This window comes from Protopterus annectens, chromosome 16.part0 (genome assembly GCF_019279795.1).
Source record: "Protopterus annectens isolate FY-2018-M chromosome 16.part0, PAN1.0, whole genome shotgun sequence".
Classification (NCBI taxonomy): domain Eukaryota; kingdom Metazoa; phylum Chordata; order Ceratodontiformes; family Protopteridae; genus Protopterus; species Protopterus annectens.
Genome location: NC_056750.1, coordinates 165,418,570 through 165,439,993, shown reverse-complemented (window position 1 = coordinate 165,439,993; position 21,424 = coordinate 165,418,570). Strand labels below are relative to the sequence as shown.

Genomic DNA, 21,424 nt, shown 5'->3' with positions numbered 1-21,424 from the left:
AAGCAATGAGAGGGGGACTAGGAGCCGGGAGGTGTCCCGAAGCCTCTCCCTCGGGTCCGACCGAAGAATCCTGAGTCCTGAACCGCGTGGACAGCGCCGATGGGGTCGGAGCTGACGTCGGCACCGATAAGCCAGGAGGGGCTGTCGGAACTGACCTAGGGACATCACGTGGAGCCGAGCACTCCGGCTCCGAAAGCTGAGGTGTGCTCGGAGGAGGAAGTATCGAATCAGGTTGATGGACCTGCTCCGGAGCCGAGAACAATTTTGTCAGAACCGGTGACTGAAGGAGTCTCTGCACCATTCTATTGACGTCCACATCTGATAAGGTCCTGGAGGATTTAGAGGATAGAGCAGGAGATCGAGACCTCCTCTCCGAAGGGGACATGCGAGGAGGGGATAACGGCCTAACACTAGGCAATCGGCTCCGAGCAAGTTCCAAGAAATTAAGAGCCGGAGCAGGTTCCATAACAACTGACACTTCCTGCGGCCCCGAAGACAATGGAGCCGAGGATGTCGAAGCAGACTTTGCTATTTTCTCCGGTGGCTCCGAAGAGATTGATGGTGCCGGATGTCTCGTTTTTGATTTAGAAGATTTAGCCTTAGAGCTGGAAGCACTCTCCAGACCCTCCTCGAAGGAGGGTTTCAGAAGTCCCTTCAAAATCAATTTATTCTTTCTTTCCTGAAGAACTCTCGGACTAAAAGCATGACAGAAGCTGCACGACTCCTGGAGATGAATCGCTCCCAGACAATATACACAGACTGAGTTGTCCATCAGTAATGGACATTTTGTAACTGCACCTAGAGCACTTCTTGAAGCCAGAGGGCTTGTGCTCCTTAGTATTTTGGACACAGTTAACCAACAAAATTAAAGCACCAAGACAATCAAACACTGAATAGAAGGACCAACGGTCAAACAGTCACAAGACGGGAAAAAACTACAACACACAAAAAAGTACAGTTGTGTACCTACCATAAATGTAGATGTTCGAGTGTATTCACTGTTGCAGTCATTACACTTGGGTTATCCTGCTGGCAGGCTACCCGCAGTCGGCCTGAATTCCAAATCCTGGTCTGGCGTCGGTTACTGTCACCTCTTCCCTGATGTCAGTGCGCCAGGGATATAAAAGATGCAGCCGACGCCATTTTCTTCAGTTTTTCTTGCCCCAGATGTCAGGTGCCCCCAAAAGGGTAGGCTAAAATTCTGCTTATAAAAAAGCATGCACTAACATATACAATACTTTCATCTACAAGCAAATACACCACATAGGTTGTATAGAATAGAGAAGTACATGTAAGTCCCAGCAATGAAAAGGGGATGGTGGGAGGGTAACCTGGACTGCAACAGTGAATACACTCGAACATCTACATTTATGGTAGGTACACAACTGTACTATGTTCATCGTGTTTCACTGTTGCAGTCATTACACTTGGGTTGAATTCCAAAGCTGAGATTGGGTGGCTGGGCCTAAATAGAATTAGGAGTGGCTATGAGGCCCTGCAGAACTGCAATGGCAAAGCCTGCTCTGGATTTAGAATAAAGAGGTAAGTGGTAGTGCTTTGTAAAAGTGTGCACTGAAGTCCAACTTGCAGCCTCCAAAATATTCTTGGTTGGTACTCCTCAGAGGAAGGCTGCTGAAGTGGCTGCTGCTCTGGTTGAATGTGGCCTAATGCCCTTAGGCACTGATTTGCCATGTTGAGAATAGCAGAAACGAATGCAGTGGCCTATCCATTTTGAAATAGTCTGCTTTGAAATAGCTTTTCCTTGCAATCCTGCAGCATATGTCAGTAAGAGCTGCTCAGTCTTTCTGAAAGCTTTAGTTTTGCCCAAGTAGAAGCGTAGCTGTCAGTGTATGTCCAAAGAATGCAGAAGTCTCTCCCCTTTATTCTGTGGATTTGGATAAAAGGTAGGCAAATGTATGGTTTGGTTAAGAGCCACACTGGACACTACTTTAGGCATAAATGTTGGGTTTGTCCTTAGAGAAACCTTGTTCGGATGGAAAATAATAAAAGGTTCCACAGTCATTAATGCCTGTAACTCTGAGACTCTTCTTGCTGAAGTTATTGCTAGGAGCAGAGCTGTTTTCCATGATAAAAGTTTTATCTCAACTGTATTGGCTGGCTCAAAAGGAGGCAGTGTGAGCTTTTCCAAGACAAAATTGAGGTCCCATGCAGGTATTGGTGCTCTCCTTGGAGGTCTTATGTTTTTGGCCCCTCTGAGGTACTGCCTTAGCAGTGGATGTGAAAAAAATTGGTGGATCCGTATTGTAATGAGCTGAAATGGCAGAGGCATGGATCTTAACTGATGACAAGGATAGGCCTTTGTCCAGCATCTCAGTAAGGTATTGTAAAATCTGAGGAATATTTGGAACAAGCATTTCAATTCCTTGTGCCTGGTTTCAAGCACAGAATCTCTTCCATTTTTCTGCATAAGATTTTCTGGTGCTGGGTCTCCTGGCCTCCAAAATAACATCCATAACTGCTTTAGAGAGAGATGTGTTCTGAGTGGTTATATTATCTGCCATGCAGCCAGATTTAGGGTTCTGAGTTGGCTGTGCAGGATCTGATTGTTTTGTTGGGTCAGTAAATGAGGAATTTGAGGTAATATCCAGGCTGGGCCTTGAGACAAACTCTTTAGGATTGGATACCAGTGCTGGCGTGGCCAGTCTGGGGCAATCAGAATCATTTTTGGCTTCTCTTGTCTGACCTTTAGGAGTACCTTGGGGAGGAGAGGCAGTGGAGGAAAGGCATATACTGTAAGGGTTTTCCAGCTGAATGATAGGGCATCCACTTTCCATGCTTGTTTGTGATAAGTCCTTGTGCAAAATCTCTGTAGTTGGCAGTTGTGAGGGGACGCAAATAGATCTATGTCTGGGCATCCCCATTTCCTTGTTATCATGCTGAAGAGTTGTGGATCTAGTTTCCACTCGTGGGGGTCCATGAGGTTTCTGCTTAGTTCATCTGCCAGAGTATTTGTTTTTCCTGGCAGGAATTGTGCTTGCAGATGTACTTGATAAGTCAATGCTGTGTTCCACAAAGTCATGGCTTGTTTGCAGAGGGGGTAGGAATGTGTGCCTCCTTGCTTGTTTATGTACCACATGACTGTAGTATTGTCCGTCTTTATCAGCAGTTGTCCTGGATGAAGTAGGTCCTTGAAGGCTGTCAGGGCATCCTGTACAGCTAGCATCTCTTTTTGATTGATATGAAGATGCATTTGGCTTGCGGGTCATGTGCCCTGAATACATTTTCCTGCCATGTGGGCCCCCCAGGCATAATATGATGCATCTGTTGTTAGTGTCTGCCTGGCTGTGGGTAAAGTGAATGCTGTCCCTTGTTGTGGTGACAGGCCTGTGCCCACCATCGAAACTTCTGTTGCAGGCAGGGACTGAGGGTAATTAATGTTTCTAGGCTGTGGCAATGTTGAGTCCAAACACTTTTTAGATACCATTGTAGCTTCCTCATATGCAGTCTTGCATATGGAATTAGCAGAATGCAGGATGCCATGAAGCCCAAAGCCTGCAGAATTTTTCTTGCAGATAACTGGGTCTTTGTTGCCATCTTTTCGAAGTAAGAAGTTAGTTGCCTTTGTTTGTCTGGCATGAGATAAGCCATCTGGGCAGTTGTATTTAAGCTTGCACCCAGGAATATTATCTCTTGAGAGGGTACCAGTTTTGATTTCTTTTCGTTTACTGTGTATCCTAGGCAAATTAGTAGTCTTTTTACAAACGCCAGATGCTTCAGTAGAATGTCCTTGTTCTCTGCTTGAATAAGGCAGTCATCCAAGTAGGGATATATTTGGATTCCTTTTTGTCTGTAAAATGCGATTACTGGTGCCAGGCATTTTGTGAAGACCCTGGGTGCAGTAGATAAGCCAAAGGGCAGTGCAGAGAATTGGTAGTGCATTGAGCCAGCTATGAATCTGAGGTATCTTCTGCAAGACTGCCTGATTGGGACATGCAGGTATGCCTCTTTGAGGTCCAAAGTTACAAGCCAAGCCTTCTTGCTCAGCATGGGCAGAAGCTGCTGTAGAGTCAACATTTTGAATTTTGGAATGTCCAGAAAAGTGTTTAGAACAGGCAGGTCCAGTATTGGACTCCAGGCTTTGTCCTTTCTGGGTACCAAGACAAGTCTTGAGTAAAATCCTTGTCCCTGCTCTTGCTGTGGTACTTGCTGAATAGCCCTCTTGTCCATGAGAGATGAAACCTGCCTTTGTGCCTCTGCCCATTGATTGTGTGGCAGGTCTGGCATACCTTTTGTCTTTGGAAGGGTGTGAAATTGGAACCTGTAGCCCTGAGACACTATAGTCAAGACCCATTTGTCCTGGATGATCATATGCCAATTTTGTGAAAAAAGTGCTAGTTTTCCCCCTAAGGGTGCTGCCAAAAGATAAGTGCTTGGCATTGGCACAGGAAAGTCATTGGGACAGTTTCCTGCATGGCTGTGATTTGTCTTCTCCACTTTTGGAGGTAGAAGCACCCCATTGTTTAGACCTGTATGAGCCTTGGGGCTGGGATCTGCCTCTAGGGCATCTGTATCTGCCTCTTTGTGGCCTGTCTGACACTGGAAAGGACCAATTCTTAGAAGGCCAGTTCCTGCTAAATCTGGGTGGCTGTACCTGTAAGAAATCCTTAACTGTCTGCATAGATTTAGCTTTATCCTCCATTTTCTTCAACACCTTTTCTGCCTTAACACCAAACAAAGTATCATGCTGTAATGGAGCATCCAATAATTTTGCTTTAACATGATCAGGCAGATTCTGTTCTTTTAACCAAGCATGCCTTCTAATGACAGAACCTGTAACAGTGGCCCTGCAAGAGGCCTCCAGTGAATCAAAACCACATTGCAAAGTATGCTTTCCCACTTGTTCAGCTGCATGCAATAAATCCTGCATTTCCTTGTTTTCAGAACATTCAGAATTTCTCAACATTTTCTGTTTTAACAGTGGCATTAAGTATTGCTGATATTTAAGCATATGAGACTGACAATTTAAAGCCCTTACAGCCAAGGTAGCAGAAGTGTAAACTTTTTTCCCCCATCTGTCCAGTGCCCTAAAGTCCCTATCAGAGGGGACAGGGTTTTTGCAGTGGAAGCCTTGACCCCTTAGGGACCCTGAGATACAGTTTCAGGTTCAGGGTCAGCAGCAGGGTTTTTATATAGAAATTTATGAGAATCTGGAACCCTGTAGTATCTGTCTGGCTTAATAGGTGCAGGGGGTAAAGAGTCAGGAGACAGACCGGACTCTGAAAATACATCATCTACAATGTCCAGAACAGGTGGAATAGGAAAAGGTCTGTGCTGAGGTAGTAAAAGAAAGTCCCTGAGCCTTTTCTTAGATTCTGAGTAATCTTGGCTCCCCCAGTGAAAATGCTCCCTCATGGTATGCAGGGTTTCCCCAAAAGAATAATCCTCAGGAGGAAAGGCTGAAGGAATAGATTCTTCAGCATCAGAATCCACATAGGGAGGAAGAGAGTATTCCTGTCCAGAGGAGGAGTCAGAGGAAATGGAAACCTGATCAGAAGAGTCATATTCTGTGTCTTATATACAGGAAGATAGGGTCTCTCACGCACTGGTATGTGTCTTGCCTAGGCCTCTTATCAGGAGGAAGTCTGTCCAGGAGAATGCTGTACTTGTTTCTTTGTCTTTAAAGCTGTTTTAGTCTTTGCTTTTGAAGCTGAGGTTGTCTTGGCATATAACTGTGTAGGTCTGAAAATACCCTCAGAAGCTGATGCCTGCTCAGCGGCTCCGGACCCATCTGAGGGAATAGTTTCCAAGTATAAAATACCTTGAGTATCCAGAGGCCTAGATGTCTCCACGTGGGAGTCGGCAGCGGCCTGTGGCTCTGAGGTAGCGTGCGTCAGGGGCTGTGAAAGCGCCTCATTGAGAACTGGCGACTGGCCTAGCGGAGGCCTCGTCATCAGTTTTGGACCTTGGATGCTTGTCCTTTTCCTTGCGCTTTTTATAAACTCCGGTCGTCGGCTGTTCTGACGGCATTATATAATTAAATCTTCAGCCAAAGTAATGAAAGGCAAAATCGTACCAACACTTAATAGTGCATTGGTTAAATCTAGCATAAAACCGACAGCTAGCAACGTCGTGGTCAGGGCCTAGGCAAGGAATACAGTAAGAATGAAAATCCTTATGAGGTATTTGCTTCCCATAAGAAATACAATTGTTAATTTTTCTGACATTGGTCTGGAGCAAGAAAAAAGTTTCCCCAACGGGGTACTTAGCTTTAATGAAGACTTTGGATCTGAAATTCGATTTCGAAAATCTCAAGAGTCGGCCGACCGGCACTTGTAAACTGCTTTTGCTTTGGGCACCGCGCGGCAAGAAAGACTGAAGAAAATGGCGGCAGCTGCATCTTTTATACCCCTGGCGCACTGACGTCAGGTTCATAGGTTCATACTAGGCTATCTGCCCAAGGGCATTTATAAGCCTAGCCCAGAGTTTTGTGGCTTTCGCCACCCCTTTAGTTTGGAGGATACTATGCCCATTATTTTGCTGTGCCTCTGTCAAGCAGTGACACTGAGATAATCCCTGGGGTATATCTGCGATCTCCCATCCATTGGTCAAGATTTCTCTTGAACAAAGCCAGCGAGGTGCTCTGCCTCACATGTACTGGGATTTTGTTCCACAGCATAGGGAGTCTCTGGGTGATGAATCTGTCCCTCCAGCACGTCCTATTAATAACCGTGTCAAGGTTTAAGTCTCCCGCCCTTGTAGTTCTGAGGGATCTAGATTTTTTGAGGTGAAGCATGTTCATCAATTCTGGGTTGGTCATGGCCTTGTATTTCAGGCACAGGTCACCTCTGAGCAGATGGTAAGCGACTGAATAGAGCTGGAGTTCCTTCAGTCGGGCAGCATAGGACATATTTTTGAGACCCTTTATCCTTTTGGTGAGGAACTTTTGGGGCCTTTCCAGTTGCTGCAGGTGTCGTGTCAGATACATTCCGAATGGGGCATTGTACTCAATCATTGGTCTGATGAGTGATGAGTACAGGGGGACGATGACTTCCCTTGATCTAGATGTGAATCCCTTCATGATCAGGTGGGCAATGTAGGTCTTCCTAACTACTTTGGCAACGTGAGTGTCAAACGAAAGGTTACTGTCAACTTGGGTCCCCAGATCCCTGATAACCTCTTCTGTGCTTAGTGGGTTGCCGCCTATATGGTAGCTAGGGGTGATAACCTCTTCTGTGCTTAGTGGGTTGCCACCTATATGGTAGCTAGGGGTAACCTTGTTTTTCCCGAAGGGTATGACTATGCATTTTTGGCGTTTAACTTTAGGCCATGGCTCTGGCACCAGTTATCCGTTTCTATAAGACCCTTCTGAAGGATATCTGTGTCAGATGTGTTCTCAACTATGGCGCCCAGTTTGCAGTCATCTGCAAATTTTGTCAGCCATAATCCTCCTGTGTTTGCTTGTACTTCTGAAAAGTAGATGCCGAACAGGAGTGGGCCCAGGACTGAGCCCTGTGGGACACCACTTGTGACAGGCTTTGAGTCTGACATAGCGCCAGCAACTCTGACCCTGTGGGTTCTGTCACTTAGCCAGTTTGCAACCCATCTTGTGACATATGGGTTTACATTTAAGCTGATGAGTTTTCAATGATACCTGAGTGGGGTATTGTGTGAAAGCCTTTGCCAGGTCGAGGTAGGCTGTGTGGACTGCCTTTCCCTCATCAATGGCCTTGGTGACTGTTTCGAAAAAGTCAACCAAGTTTAAAAGGCATGATCTGCCTTTGACAAAGCCAAACTGGGTCGGATCCAAAGTCTGCAAGTCCCCTATGTCTTTATTTATGAGTTCCATTATGATCCTCTCCATAGCTTTGCAGATCAGGCTTGTCAAGCTGATGGGACGGTAATTTCCAGGGTCGGTGGAGGCACCGCCTTTGTGATGTGGGACCACAGTTGCCGTACGCCACTCCTTAGGCACGTATCCTGAGGTGAGGCTTAGATTAAACAGCTGCCCTAACTGCGGGTTTAATTCCTCATTGAGTTCGTGGAGCACACAACCGGGGACACCATCTGGTCCCATGGATGCTGTGTTTTGCCTTGGAGAGAGCAGTTCTCACCTGAGCGTTAGAGATGTTTGGGGGGCTACAATCCTCTGGTATAGATATCTCACCTTTTGGGGAGGAGAAGTTTGCACTGAACCTGTCAGCCAGTATGTTGGCAATGTCTGTAGGTTCAGTAATTTTTACATCATTTTGAACTAATTCTGAGCATATCTGGGAGTTTCCTCCCAGGTTTCTAACATAGCTAAAGAAGGCCTTATGATTGTCTTTTGAGTCCTTAGCGACTTTTCTCTCAAAATTTGCCTTGGATGATTTTATGAGAGATCTTAGTTTTTACTTATAATGATCAAAGGTGTTTTCCTTTTAAGGATTTTGCTCTATCTTGTAGTAGCTTCCTCCTTTTGTTGTAGAGCTTGTTTATGGCTGGGGTCCACCAGACTGGACGCTTGCCTTTGGTACAAAGAGTCTTTGTTTTGTTTGGGATTGCCTGATCCATGCAGTCCTGTAGGTGCTGGTAGAAGGCATTTGTAAGTGATTCAGCGGCTTGAGTAATGGTTTCCACAGGCTCTGGGGCCTTAAAAGAGACCACACCAGTCTTTAGAAGTGTGAAGTCGGCTTTTGAGAAGTTCTTCACTGTGGTCTTTTTTATCTCAGGTGGGGGTGGGATGTGGACTTCCAGTGAGATTAGTTTATGGTCTGATCTCACCAGTGAGGGGTATACTTCCGGTGTTGAACATTGTGACCCCATGTTTGTGATGATGAGATCTAGTATGTTTTCTCCTCTTGTGGGGATGGTGACTAGTTGTTCCATGGCATTTGAGTTTATGAACTCTAGGAACCTTTGGGCTAGAGTGTTGGGGCTTGAGTAGTGATCCCAGTCTATATTCGGGTAGTTGAAGTCACCTAGTATGATGGTGTTTGGAGATACTCAGGAAAGCTATGTGAGGTTCCTGAGATTGAGAGGGTGGCCTGTAACATGCTACAAATTGCAGAGCAGTCTTGCCTATGGTTAATTGCACCTGGATGGTCTCCGATGCATCGTGCGTTGCCACCAACCTTGAGGTGTGGGTGTCCTTGATGAATATAGACACCCCCCCCCCTTTCTTGGTGTTGTCCGGATTTTGGGGCGGAACGCATGATATGAGGTAAAACCTGTTAGTGCGGGTGTGGTCTCTGGTGCCTTGCTCCTGGTTTCAGTCACATCAGAGACATCGATGTTCTCCATACTGGGAAGGGCCTCAGTGCGTGCATCTTGAGGTTGAGACTTCTGGCATTGAGCAGCATTATCCTTAGTTTTTTCCTTTTTAGTATTCTTCGGTGGTACGTTTAGAATTTGAGCCTTGCCTTAATAAGGCACTATGCGGGTGGCTAGAGCCTTTGCCAATATCCGGAATCCCAGGGGTGACAGGTGCAAGCCGTCCCTTGCGAAGCAGCGTGGCTTGTCCAGCATGTCATCCCAGGCAGACAGACATTGGATCCCCTTTGAATGACACCAGAGTTTAAGCCAATTATTAAAGCTGATCATCTTGTCTCTGTATTGTGGCATCATTCTTGGTGAAGGTAGGATACTGCTCAAGGTCAGGGTCATACCTGCCTGGGCTACATAATCAGAGAGCTCCTCTATGTCTCTTTTCATGTAGTCCAAGGAGGCACATCTCAGGTCGTTCACACCAGCGTGGACAATGACAGAGTCGTACTTGTACCTGCTGTTGAGAGACCTGAGTGCTTGCGTTATGTGGCAGATTCTAGCGCCCGACAGGCAGCTTACTGTGACCTTTTCCTTACTCAATCTGGTGAGTGGGACGTCAGTGTGTCTGACTATGGAGTCACCAATGACGAGTGTGTCTGGCATTGTGTTCGGCCTTAAGGGCTGTGACTGTTTGGCACACTGACTATGTGGTCTATGTGTTGCATGTGTTGTGTCCTGAGGTGGCAGTTGTTTGGGTGTCTGCTTTGGTGGCCTCTGCTGTTTTGGTAGATTTTTGATCAGAGCCTCCGAGTATGTCTTTGTGTATTTATGTGTATGATTTGAAGTTGTGATAGTACTATGTGAGACTGGGTTTGTGGTGTGTGTGGTTACCTTCTCCTCCTGTCTGGTCTTGCCAGTCCTATGTTGAGAGAGCTCAGCCTCCAGTTTGGCTATATAGTTGCATCTCTCGCATGTATTTGTGTTTTGTGGGAGAAGGAGAGGGTTGTCCGTGTACATGAGACAATTGTAACATTGCCTCAATATTCCCAGATTCACCAGATGAGCAGGAGAGGACACTAGCAACTGATCCCTCGACATGCTAGAAGGAATAGACAAAGACTTTAAAAAGACTCCGGGGGATGTGGGTGATCGAAAAGGGGTTTTTGGCTGGTGGGGTACTATGTATAATAAAAGTGCTATATCAAAGTAAAAAAATACTTTAGGAGCAAGTGCTAGGCTTTACAGATAGAGAATAGTCTACTTAAGAATCAAGTAGAGCTGAACTTTTTAGATATAGAATACGCTGATTTGATCAGCAGTACAGTTCAAGGAAGGCTGTTTTAAGGGAAAATTTGAAAAGTGGACTTTAGGTAGCCCGAATAGTTTAACCTTGATTAACCACCGCTGCTCTTGTGTGCTCTTGTAGCAACTCCGCGCTAAAGCGTGCTTTATAGTAGGGGGCTGGAAAAGACAGGAAATTACCCAAAATGGCCAATAAACTACAAGTTACTGCCTTAAACCACTCCTCTGAGGACAAACAGGCAGCTCAGTACTCCCCACTCTCACTGGTGAGTAAAGAAACTTCCCCCTGACCAAACAAGGAAAATGGAGAAACACAGGAACCAAGACAAAGCCCAGGGATCAGCAAAATCTGATCTCTGGAACAAACTATTAGGAAAGTATGGAAAACAAGAGTATTTTTTTTGTTTTTTTCAAGTTTTTTTTTCAGATAGGCAGAAAATACAATAAATGCTGTGTTTTTCGACTAATTGCTATCAAACGCTAGCACACTTGAGTGTATTAGCCTGTTGTTTAACTGTTAAGCAAAACTTAAACAAGGAAGTGCAACAAACAATTCAAGCTATTAAAAACAGTAAAAACAGGTAATAACTGAATAAAACAGGCAAAAATAGTCGTCAAAAGGCTTAAAAAGTCGAAAATGCAGAAAAAAATACTTAGAATCTGGAAAGTTTGTCTTTTCTGGTCTCTGCTGCTCTAGGAACTCTGCTGGATACCACGAGGAGCTGTGCTGAGCTCTCTATAGCCAGAAAAGCCCGCCAAAGCGTGCTTTATAGCAGGGGGCTGGAAAAGACAGGAAATGACCCAAAATGGCCAATAAACTACAAGTTACTGCCTTAAACCACTCCTCTGAGGACAAACAGGCAGCTCAGTACTCCCCACTCTCACTGGTGAGTAAATAAACTTCCCCCTGACCAAACAAGGAAAATGGAGAAACACAGGAACCAAGACAAAGCCCAGGGATCAGCAAAATCTGATCTCTGGAACAAACTATTAGGAAAGTATGGAAAACAAGAGTATTTTTTTTGTTTTTTTCAAGTTTTTTTTCAGATAGGCAGAAAATACAATAAATGCTGTGTTTTTCGACTAATTGCTATCAAAAGCTAGTACACTTGAGTGTATTAGCCTGTTGTTTAACTTTTAAGCAAAACTTAAACAAGGAAGTGCAACAAACAATTCAAGCTATTAAAAACAGTAAAAACAGGTAATAACTGAATAAATAGGCAAAAATAGTCGTCGAAAGGCTTAAAAAGTCGAAAATGCAGAAAAAAAATACTTAGAATCTGGAAAGTTTGTCTTTTCTGGTCTCTGCTGCTCTAGGAACTCTGCTGGATACCACGAGGAGCTGTGCTGAGTTCTCTATCAGCTAGGGAAGAGGCGACAGCAACCGATGCCGAACCAGGACTTTGGAATTCAGGCCGACTGCGGGTAGCCAGCAGGACAACCCAAGTGTAATGACTGCAACAGTGAAACACGATGAACATCCACAAGATCTCTAAGTTAAACGATCCTTAGACAAAAAACACTAGGGAGAAAGGAATAATACCTCTAATTTAAATGGTACTTAGTTCCAATAAACTTAAAAGACACAAGGAAAGCAATGGGACAGTCTAGGTCTTCTAACTGAAAACGGGCCTAGCCCGTTGGAAACAGCTAGTGGGATACCACAGAAAACGATCCAAAACACAATATTTTCACAAAACAAGACAAGAACACACAATAGCTATTAAAATAGCTTTTTGTTTGCAACAAATTTCTCTGATAAGGAAGAAAAAGGGTACTTAGCCACAGCCAAGAGCGAGACCATGTCCGAGCTACATGAGCGGCAAACGAGATCTGGGGATAGAGAGCAGTGCAGCATGGGATACCATCTTAGCCCAGCCAACAGAAAGACTTCAAGATAGAAAAGTTTGGCCGAGTCAGAGCCGACATTCGGCTCCGAATCCACGGGTAAGAATGTAGGTGAGACTGGACTACATAACATCCTGGGGTTTCTGTTGTGTCTGGGTTTGGCTTGAGAAGACCTGGAAGGGGCTGGAAAGGACCAGTTCTTAGAGGTCCAGTGCCTACTAAATCTAGGAGGCTGAACTTGTAAGAAATCTTTAACAGTTTGCATAGATTTAGCTTTATCGTCCATCTTTTTAAGAACTTCTTCAGCCTTGTTGCCAAACAGGCATCCTGATTTAAGGAAGCATCCAAAAATTTAGCTTTAACATGATCAGGCAAAGATTGCTCCTTAAGCCAAGCATGCCTTCTGAGCACAGACCTAGTAACAGCAGCCTTGCAAGAGGCCTCTAATTAATCAAATCCACATTGCAAAGTATGTTTTCCAACCTGTTCAGCAGAATGCATTAAATCCTGTAATTCTTTATTTTCCGCACAGTCAGGAATTAACATCATTTTCTGTTTAAGCAATCCAATAACATGTTGCTGATACTGTAACATATGAAACTGGCAGTTTAAAGCCCTAACGGCCAAGGTTGCAGAAGTGTACACTTTTTTACCCCATCTATCCAGCGCTCTGGAGTCTCTATCAGAAGGGGTAGGATTTTTAGCAGTAGAAGCCTTAATGCCCTTGGGTCCCTGTGAAATAGTCTCTGGATCCGCAATAGGATTTTTAAAAAGGAACTTGTGTCAATCAGGAACCTTGTAATATCTGTCAGGTTTTCTGGGAGCAGGAGGCAAAGAATCAGGCCAAACTAGATTCCGAAAAATCATCATTAACAATGTCTAGTACAGGAGGAATAGCTAAAGGCCTTTGCTGAGGCAGGAGTAAGAAATCCCTAAGCCTCTTTTTTGAATCAGAAAAATCCTGGCTTTCCCAGTGGAAATGCTCCCTTAGAGTATGTAAGGATTCACCAAAAAAAAAAATTCCTCTGGAGGGGAAGCAGAGGGAATAGAGTCATCTGCATCAAAATCCTCATAAGAAGATAAGGGCAAATCCAGATCATCAGAAGAATCAGAAAAATCAGAATCCTGATCAGAAGATTCATAAACAACTTCAGCCCTAGGTCTCTTAGAAGGGGGAGGTTGGCTTCCCCTGATTAGAGTTATAAGATCTTCAGCCATTCTTATCATTTGTTTTTTAGGCATAGAGGCCTGAGCATGCAGCCTGGGCGTTGTTTTTTTAGGCATGGTTCAAGATTTAGGCCTAAATGAAGTAGGAGGCGTCAGTTTAATATGTAAGTCCGTAGGCCTGAATACACCCTCAGAAGCCGGTGCCTGCACAGCGGCTCCAAACCCATCCATGGTACAGACATCTGCGGGTTCCACAGTTGAAGCATCTCGCGGCATACCGGACTCTAAATGGGTCTCAGTAGAGGCCTGCGAATCAGAAGTAGTGGGTATCAGGGGCTGCAAAAGTGCCTCACTGAGTACTGGCGAACTGACGACTGGCTTAGGAGAAGTGTCGTCGGCAGTTTTGGACCTCGGCGGCCTATCTCTGTCTTTATCTTTGCGTTTTTTCAAAATCCCGGTAGTTGGATGGCTAACCGACGACATTTCTGGATAATTAAAACGAGAACCGAAATATTTAGAGGCAAAAATATACAGACGACGGATAGTGAGCTGATTAAATAAAGCACAAAACTGACAGCAAGGTACGTTGTGGTCAGGGGCCTAGGCAAGGAATACAGTACGAATGAAAATCTTTAAGAGGTACTTGCTTTCCACAAGTAATGCAATTATTAACTTTTACTGACATCGGTAAGGAGCAAGAAAAAGTTTCCCCAACGGGGTACTTAGCTTTAGTTGAAGACTTCGGTTCTGAAATTCGAAAACGAAAATTTCAGGAGTCGGCCGAACGACACTTGCGAACTTCTTCTGCTTCGGGCACCGCACGGCAAGAAAGACTGATGTAATGGCGTCGGCTGCATGTTTTATACCCCTGTCGACCTGACGTCATGGAAGAAGGGACAGTAACCGACGCAGGACCCAAGACTTTGTTAATCAGGCCGAATGAGGGCTACTGCAAGCAGATAACCCAAATGTAATGACTGCAACAGTGAAACACGAAGAAAATCCAAAGTTCTCTCAGCCAATATAGTTAATGGTAGGAAAAAAAGAATGAAGGCTTTGAAAAGTCACCATTGTTCACTTCCTAGACATTGACCACTATGTTTCAGCTAATACTTTTAAGGTGACAAAGTTTGCCACCCGTAATATATTACAAAACTAAGCAACACTTAAAAATCCCGTATCTCCTTATGTCAGCATTTCTGGAAAATAATGGTAATGTTGCAGTCCTATAAAATCTGGTTAGTAACTGCCTAACTTCTAAATGTCACAATCAGAGGAAAACATTTACCTAAAATGAAATGTGAAGCAAAGTCCTGTTAGAATTTGCACAAGGGGTGTTTCTAACCATAATCTGATGTATAACGGATTAGCTGGTTTTCTGTTCCTCTGAATAGTTTAAAGCAATAACAAGTGGAAAACCAGACCTGTGAAATGATGCCATCTACAAACACTACTGCAAGGGTGTAGCCAGACATACTCACTGTACTCAAATGAGTACATTTTGTTTCCAAGATTCCATCTGAAACTTTACAAATCAAAGAGCATAGAATTGTTAGAATTTTCTAAAATAGTCTCTGTGATATTGAGCTACATAAAACGTGCTTAACTAACAGGAAAGTACCTCTAAAAAAACTCCTAATGGTAATAAGCAGCAACTGTTAAAACAGTGTGTTCCCTGATGAAGTATATAGGGGCAGCATTTTGTGGAATGAGTATACGGTGAGGGGCAGAAACAAGAGGACTGAGTGCAAATTGGAATTTCTGGCTACACCCCTGTGCTGCTAAAACCAGAAAACAACTACCGAAGAACTACAACTCTTAGCTGTATAGTGTGGGACAAATATGTCTTAATGTTTTAACCAGGACTATGTGCATACTGGCAGTTATCTGTCAGAATTACCCCTTTAAAGGGATTGATTATTGTTTCAAAGCATTCTGTCACCTCTAGGTTGTAAATTTAAGAAACAAAATTGCAAACACACAAAACTTTGAAGAGGAATCGCTGATTTTCCCCCAGCTGCTGCAGTTCAATATTAAGGCCTAAACCCTTTGTTTGTAATATTTATTAAAGAAAAGTGAGTGAGCAGTGCAGCAAGGACACAGTCCCACTCTCGTATACATGGCACAACAGTTTAACTAGTGAACGAATGTGTTTTAGGCAGTCAGCTTTATAGAACTGTACTATGACAAACTTTGAAAGTAATAATGTGATCACTGTGGAAGAACAATACTGAATCACACCAATCCAAGCATTTTTTTTAATGTAACATGTTATGAAGCGCTTATATTGAGCAGACCTTGCACAAACAATCTCTGAAAACATTTTATACTGTATGTGTATTAAGCTATGGAAACAATATTTTGACTTTATATCAAGTAGTGCTATCCATGATGCTGGCTAAGTGAGAGAGCATTAACTAACCACAGGCTACCCCTTGGGTTTACACAATGCTTGAAGCACTTAATTTGTGAATCACCAGTATTCCATTCCGATCTGCAAGGAGCTTTACCAGCTTTAGAATTCCTTTCATTGACAAGCACTTTAATGATCAAGTAACAGATTGCAAAAAAAATTAAAAAAATATGTGTATATACACATATATGGGTCCACTATGTAATTTCGAAAAGTCAGAATCTCAAACATCAGAATCTCGATGTTCAGATGTTCGAGATTTTGAAATCTTGAAATGAAAAAAAAAAAAAACAAAAAAAAAAAAAAAAAACAAAACTAAAACAAAAAAAGTTAGACATCACGTTGCTGCAGGGGGGCTGTGCCCCCCACACCTCCTGCTACTTAAATATACCAACTCCAAGATTGCACTACACTGAAGAGAATGGTAAAGTTACCGTTCCGCACTGTTGGGTGATCTCAATTGGTTACCATCGAGATTTCAAAATTTCGAACATCCGGACGTCGGGATTCTGATGTTCGGGATTTTCAGATTTCAAAATTAAGAAGTGGACCTATATATATCTTATATATATATATATACATACACACATACATATATATATATATATATATATATATATATATATATATATATATATATATATATATATATATATATATATATATATATATATATATACACACATACATACATACACACACACACACACACACATTTAGTCAGTCAATCATGTGACAAGCAGAGCACTTCAGATGGATACTGCCGTAACTTGGTGAAAGGTGCCTTGCGTATTCAGTATTAAAAATTTCATTATACATAAGTTATGAAAGATATGAACAACTTTTGTTCATATCTCCAATACAGCATAGCTGGTAGTTAATTCTTAAATATCTGCAACAGGTTTAATTACAGAATAAATATGCATTTATTGTTTGTAGATGTAATGCAAATTCACTGTGGTTAGTAGTGCTAAGCAAACAAACTGTTATGAATATGAGTCAGGTCTAAGTGCACTTACAGAGAGAAACAGATCCCGCTTACGCCGTGAGTTCTTCAGTCCTCTTGGCCTAGTTAGTGTTAATGGTACAAGTGATCTTGACGAAATACTGCTGGGAGTTGAGTCGATGCTGTCCACAGCTGGGTTTGGACTCATGGATTCTTCTTCCTTTTCCTCTTCCTCCATGTCTAGGTCAAGTTCTTCCACCTGGTTAGCTAATATTGGTGGTGTTGCAGGTACCTGCTTAATAAATGGCAGGCTCATAACCTGAGAAACAGGTGAGTCATTTTCACTGTAGTCTTCCAATACCTGTAACAGAATAGTATCACAACTATGATGTAATGTTAATAACCAAGTACCTGTGCAAGCACCTCATTCCATACTACTAACATTTTTGGAAGAATATATATCATTATCGGCACATTAATTCAGAAACTGCAGAGAAGACTGTAACGGCTATGCCTCATCTTTAATTTCCTTATCTATGTCATCTACGAAAATGATAAAAGTGAAAAGCTGTCACTCCCACTAGGGCCTATCAGTTCACAGGATCACTTAAACATTAAGTGGCATCCATTTCATGAGTGAGAGTATGAAGATTTCAAATCTGTCTGAATTCAAATAAATAGATCTCAACTGGAATTTGAATCTTGCATTTGCATGAAGTAAAGCCATTTTCTCAAGCCCCCATACATGGGGCTTTGCCCCTTGTGTTCCCTTAATTAGTATAATCGGCTGCAATGTCACTACTCACTGAAACGAGAGGAGTTTTTCTCTGCAGAGATCTCATTCAGACTGAATTATCTCACTCACTGATGATCACAAATGTATCCATCACACTCAACATGTGCTACCCCTTTCAAAAAAAAGGATGATCAGCAATTTTTTTAACTTCAGGACACATCGTACCTTGCGAGGGTGTGGACAATGCCAACTTGGCTGACCTCATGACAGTGCTGTCAGTTAAATGTTTGGCATGTTTTAATTGTTATTCTAATTCTATACTTTGTTAACATTAAGAAGTTTAAAAAAGATTAAAACTCTAATATTGGGCATTAATGACTTAATGTCAGTGAATGACCACCACACTAATCCAGTAAGGTGGCTACCACCCTCTGTACCCATTGCTATACACAATTTTAAGTGCCTTGTAGTCATTTTGGGGGAGTGTAAGCCCCAATGGACATTACACTATTTTTTATCTTCCTTTTTTTAAACCTCATTGTTCTTAAGAACAAATTGATTCACACAAACATTAATTTCTTGAAAAATAAGAAGTATGACATTATAAGGCCACCCCACGTTACACTACAGATAATGTTTGCTACTGTGCATCCTGGTGTGTCCTAATATAATAAAATTGCTGGATGGACCATATTCAGCAGAACAGTTGATTCAAATGTTCATTACAGAACTACGTTACAAATTCCATTACTCATTATAGACCTAAGCAATAAATAATAATCTTACATTAAGTGCCTGAGTATACATACATGAACACACACGCATTATATTTCTAAAACATCTTTATTAAACATGACATTAAACAGTAACATAGTTGCATATACAGTAATAGAGAAGCAAAAAACATACTAAACATTTATTATTTTCATGAAGTTTTAAACATTTATTATTTTCATGAAGTTTATATTTAAAAAAATTTAATTCACTCCAATATTACATAAATTGCTCAATTCTTACTTTTACTTAAATTTCACTCCTTCTCCTCCTGAAATCTATTTGTCTTGTTTCCTAACCTCATACCTGACAGCCACCTGGCCTTGATGCTATAACAATACCCATACGCTCCCGATGGATTGAGACCCAGTCATGAGGCAACCACCAGTTTCTAACCTTAATCCCACCCTTACTGGGTGATATTAGTTCTCACAGATGCTAGCCTGCTAGGCTTCCCGCGTGTATGTTCACAGTCTCACCTGCATGCAATGAAGGCTACTGCACAAATGTGGCTTGACAGCAACAAGACTATGCTCCCTGCCCACACGCACTCCGTATGCCATAAACCTCTCGCTCCAAAAAGTCCTGGAATAACAACGATCTGAAGTTCTGAAATGCTTCCTTACCCCAAAAATGGGCAAACCAGTATCATCCACTCACTTCCACCCTTGCCTGTCAGCTCCTTCAGCACCTGGGTTGATAGCTGATCCAGGCTTATTTGGGTAGTAGTTAAGGCTCTACACCTGTGTGACATGGATACAGGATAAAAACGCATTGCTGCAGGCCAGCTCACTGGACTTACATTTCCAACTCCTACAAACTCTTCACCTGAAACAGTAATAACAGCATTACTAAGCTAACGCTGTTCTACATTACTTACTGCGTTATAACAGAATACTAAATACAGTACCTGGGGGTAGCCTACTTAATTTGGACCAATTTAAATTACAAAGTTAAAATCTTTTGACTACATAAAATCATATGTATGCATCTTTCTTCACTTCTAGATTTCAGCACAGTCAGTAGTATAGTATTTTTTTTAGTTTACACAGTATAGAGGAAACATTCTAACAACTTGCATACAAATGAACTTTTCTGCTCCTTTGATATGTGTGATTTCATTCTAAATGCTTCTATTTCCCATTCTAGGGGATATTAAGATTACCAATGATTCCAGTGTTGTAGTCAAATAAAAATGAAAGTTATGAACTTACAATGACAGCAGGTTTGCAAAGGGTAAGTCCATCTTCTGTAACTACAGAGCTAATGAATTAGGTTTTAGGACTACTTAGGAGATCAGACTTTTACAAGTCGCTATGTACCACCCTTATATCCCATGATGCACTGTGGCACCTAATCTTTTTGGATCTTCTGTGGACATGCTGAGCGGCACAGGACAGTTAGCAATAGCAGAAAAGGAGGGAACCTCTACAGCAGCTATTCCAAAGGTAGGGGAAGGAGGGAGGGCAGGAATGTTATGGAAGCTGCAGACATCTCTTACAGATCTATGGTTATGGTAAGCACAAAATGTTTATGTTTGAAAAGAGGAGGTGCAACCTCAAAAACTATCCAAAAGTCTGAGTCTCCAGCAAGTCTTCCTGGGTGAACATCCTAGTGGAACATCCAATGTATAACAGTGATCTAAAAGGAAGACCTGGACATGGACACAGTGCGTACTATGGTCTCACAGGAAACAGCAAGAACCTTTACCTATGGGCCGATGACCTTGTTGGAAATTGCCCTGGGAGTTAGGCTTCATCCTAGCTGTCTCCTTCAAAGGCTTAGGAGGTGTGCCACCCCCAAAACGACAGCTGGTAATGGCTCCACTGCATTCTAGAAAAAGTACACCAGACAGGCCGAAACTTTACATCCATAGGTGTAAGATGATCCTTTACCTGTTTTATGAAGATGCATGGTTCTAGAAAAATATGTCACCTTAGTTTACTCAATGATGTATGAAACTTGAGCCATTTGCATGCGACCTGCTATGCCAAATGTGGTGGCTCTGGTAGCTTTCTCAGTGGTGGTGTAAACTACATGCATCATTATGCTGCTCATGTTGAAAGAAATTAAGGTTTTAGACAGAAGCGTATCTGTAATCTACCATCTGACAAGCCTTGCATCATGTGGTGCATCTGCAAATCTGTTTTGAACTCCAGTATATGAGTAGCACAGTTTAGTGTGCACATGGGAAACTTGGTGGACGTGTTAACTCATCTCACACATGAAATCTCCGCTTGGGACTCCTTGTCTGGGGAATGGACAGTGGGGTAAAGGGATAAAGCAATCTTTTTTTAGGACCACTGCAAAAATCAAAGTAGCAGACTTAGGAGTCTCCACATAAATTGTCCAGTCTCACAGAGGACAGAAGATGCAAAGTACAGTTTTTAGTTCTACCGATTATAAACTAAGAACCCTGGCCATTCGGTTGCTGCACACCTGACTTGCTATATAGTCAATTCCCAGTCGGCCCCAGATGTCAGAGCTGGCATCGGTCGCAGTCCAGGAAGCGCGATGGCGTCCATGGGTACTAATCTGCATGACGGCGTTGGCACCACATTTCTTGCCCCAGATGTCCAGAAGACCAAAAGACAATATACAAAAAAGCACCAAAACCCACACAACCACAGACAAATAATCAAAAAATACAGCAATATAAAAAAACTACAAATGGCAAATAAAGAGGGGACAGAGGGACTGCTAAAAACAGAGGGGAAAGGAGAAATCTGGAATTGGAGGTAAACAGAGGAGACCCTCAACATTAAAGCTCAAGCAGAACCATTGCTCTCCACTCCTATGTATTTAAATCTAAGTACTAGACAATCCTTGCATAAGAAATGCATGTAAAGTCTAAATAACTACATGGCTTGCAGTAAGGAAGTAATGCAGACAAGTAGTAGCTGAAGTCTTAGAAGCAAAAACCAAAAGGCAAGAGCCTATGTGCTTATGAAGATAATGCTAGTTGCAAATAGCTTAAAAATGCCTATGAATCCAAAATATCCCTAGAAAAAGCCCTAGTGAAATGAAATTGAAA

General features: G+C 42.6%; 1 protein-coding gene across 1 annotated transcript in view; it reads right to left on the bottom strand.

Moving 5' to 3' along the window:
- The window catches only part of CCHR16.PART0H14orf93 (chromosome chr16.part0 C14orf93 homolog), a 670,150-nt gene that overhangs the window by 348,447 nt on the left and 300,279 nt on the right, over positions 1-21,424 (bottom strand). Inside the window, exon 3 of the mRNA XM_044058553.1 lies at positions 16,954-17,241. Within this exon, the coding sequence (XP_043914488.1) occupies positions 16,954-17,241 (288 nt within the window). The remainder of the gene's footprint in view (positions 1-16,953; positions 17,242-21,424) is intronic.